The 1,701-nt window shown below is 35.5% G+C and overlaps 1 protein-coding gene across 1 annotated transcript in view; it reads right to left on the bottom strand.

The window, feature by feature from the left end:
• SARC_12158 (hypothetical protein) overlaps window positions 1–396 on the bottom strand; it is a 7,223-nt gene extending 6,827 nt beyond the window's left edge. The window contains exon 1 of the mRNA XM_014293741.1: window positions 73–396. Within this exon, the coding sequence (XP_014149216.1) occupies window positions 73–158 (86 nt within the window). The 5' untranslated portion in view covers window positions 159–396. The remainder of the gene's footprint in view (window positions 1–72) is intronic.
• Window positions 397–1,701: the final 1,305 nt, after the last annotated feature.

The following is a 1,701-nucleotide window of genomic DNA, read 5'->3' as shown; positions in this document are numbered from 1 at the left end:
CCCCACACACACACATATATATATATGTGTACACGAAAACCAAGTACACGGTCTAATCACATGCACGCTTACACTTGGTCTGTCGTGCTACTCGCGCTATTCGTGATCCCGTTTGGAGCTATCTGCAGGCTGGCTACATCATTAGTTAATTCGTCCATGCTGGCAAAGATACTTCTTAATTGTATCTCTATACTTGATATTAACGAACCTTTCGTTTTGTTTTGTAATACCTAAAAACAAAAGTCGTTTGGAATTGTGCGATGTAATACGAAACTGACAAATGGTTATAAAACTATTCTGATACAATAGTGTGAAGCTTACCCCAATTATCTACACTATCTAAGCTTACACAAGGCTGGTTCTATGTAGTGATAAATGTGTATTGTAAGTCTCGAGAGTATATATATATATATTGTTTGTTTTTAGAAGGCTGTATATATATATAATAATCGTATACTTTGCGTACGCTCAGGTAATAAAAAATAAAAAGGGTTCATCAAAAGAACAAAAAGTCCGATGAATCGATAAAGACACATTTTCCGCCATATTATACCGGTACGGCGGTATTTACTTATTACATACATTTGGGTATAGCGAACATTATTATTATGACTCATACCCACAAGAAATAAAGACAGGCCAAACATGCTTCAAAATATGGTGACGTCACTACGTTTTTAAGGGCTTAGAAGTTAGGATAAGTTAGGTATTTACCTGTTTTTGGTACAGGCTGTAGTAGATGGCAGACTTTTTAAACCCCAGTAAATTTACAGTTTTAAATATCGGAGCTGATTCTAAGTTATTCAACAAGGACGTCTCTTTGATTTCAGACCAATCGGGTGATACAGTACTCGAGATAGAATTTGTATATACCAATATTGCTATCTACGGGTACCCCTTGGTAAAAGAGTGACTAACAAATCCGAACTTCTTAAGCACCCAACTGATTTGGCTGAAACTAAAGCTCTGAATCTTAAAAGCTATTATTATTGGAGGCGAGTACAAAAAATTATTATTTTTAAATTAATCGAATTTGTTTGAGAAGTTGATAGTACAAACCCTAAACCCTAAAAAACTAGCCCCCAGAATTATATACCTATAATCCGTGTCAGGCTTGTGATTATTTCATTAGGCTATGGGCCTAACTGCACACTTGACACTACTGATACGTACGGACGTAACCTACGTTGGTATTTTAAAGTTGCATGATGACTATGTAATATATTTAAAAAAAGTATATACAAATATCAATATATATGCCGTATGAATATACTTTTATAGATGTGAATTTAGCGATACATGAATGATGGAAAGCGATAAACCCTCGGCCGTATTCTGTAATAGCTTGACAAGCATAAACAGCAAATCCAAACTAGTCGATATAATAGCTGTCCAAGCAAATGTGTAGGTGATAAAAACATAGCCGTTCGCACACCTTACGCGCTCACCTTTTTACTTGCTCTGTGGTACCGTCATGCATAACTTTATGAATGGAATACCATTTAAACACGATCATAACCTACATATGTACAGAACAACTATGTTGCCGTTCTGTATATTTTTACGGTCCTACTTATAAAGACCACGATATATGGTGTTATCCCAGATATGTAGATTTCTACAAAACAAGACATAAGTTTGCGCAACATGACCCTGGTTTTCGCAACTCGATAAATGCTTCGCGCAATTATCTATATATAT

Source organism: Sphaeroforma arctica, assembly GCF_001186125.1.
Source record: "Sphaeroforma arctica JP610 unplaced genomic scaffold supercont1.2106, whole genome shotgun sequence".
Lineage (NCBI taxonomy): Eukaryota > Ichthyosporea > Ichthyophonida > Sphaeroforma > Sphaeroforma arctica.
This window is presented reverse-complemented; position numbering and strand designations above follow the sequence as displayed.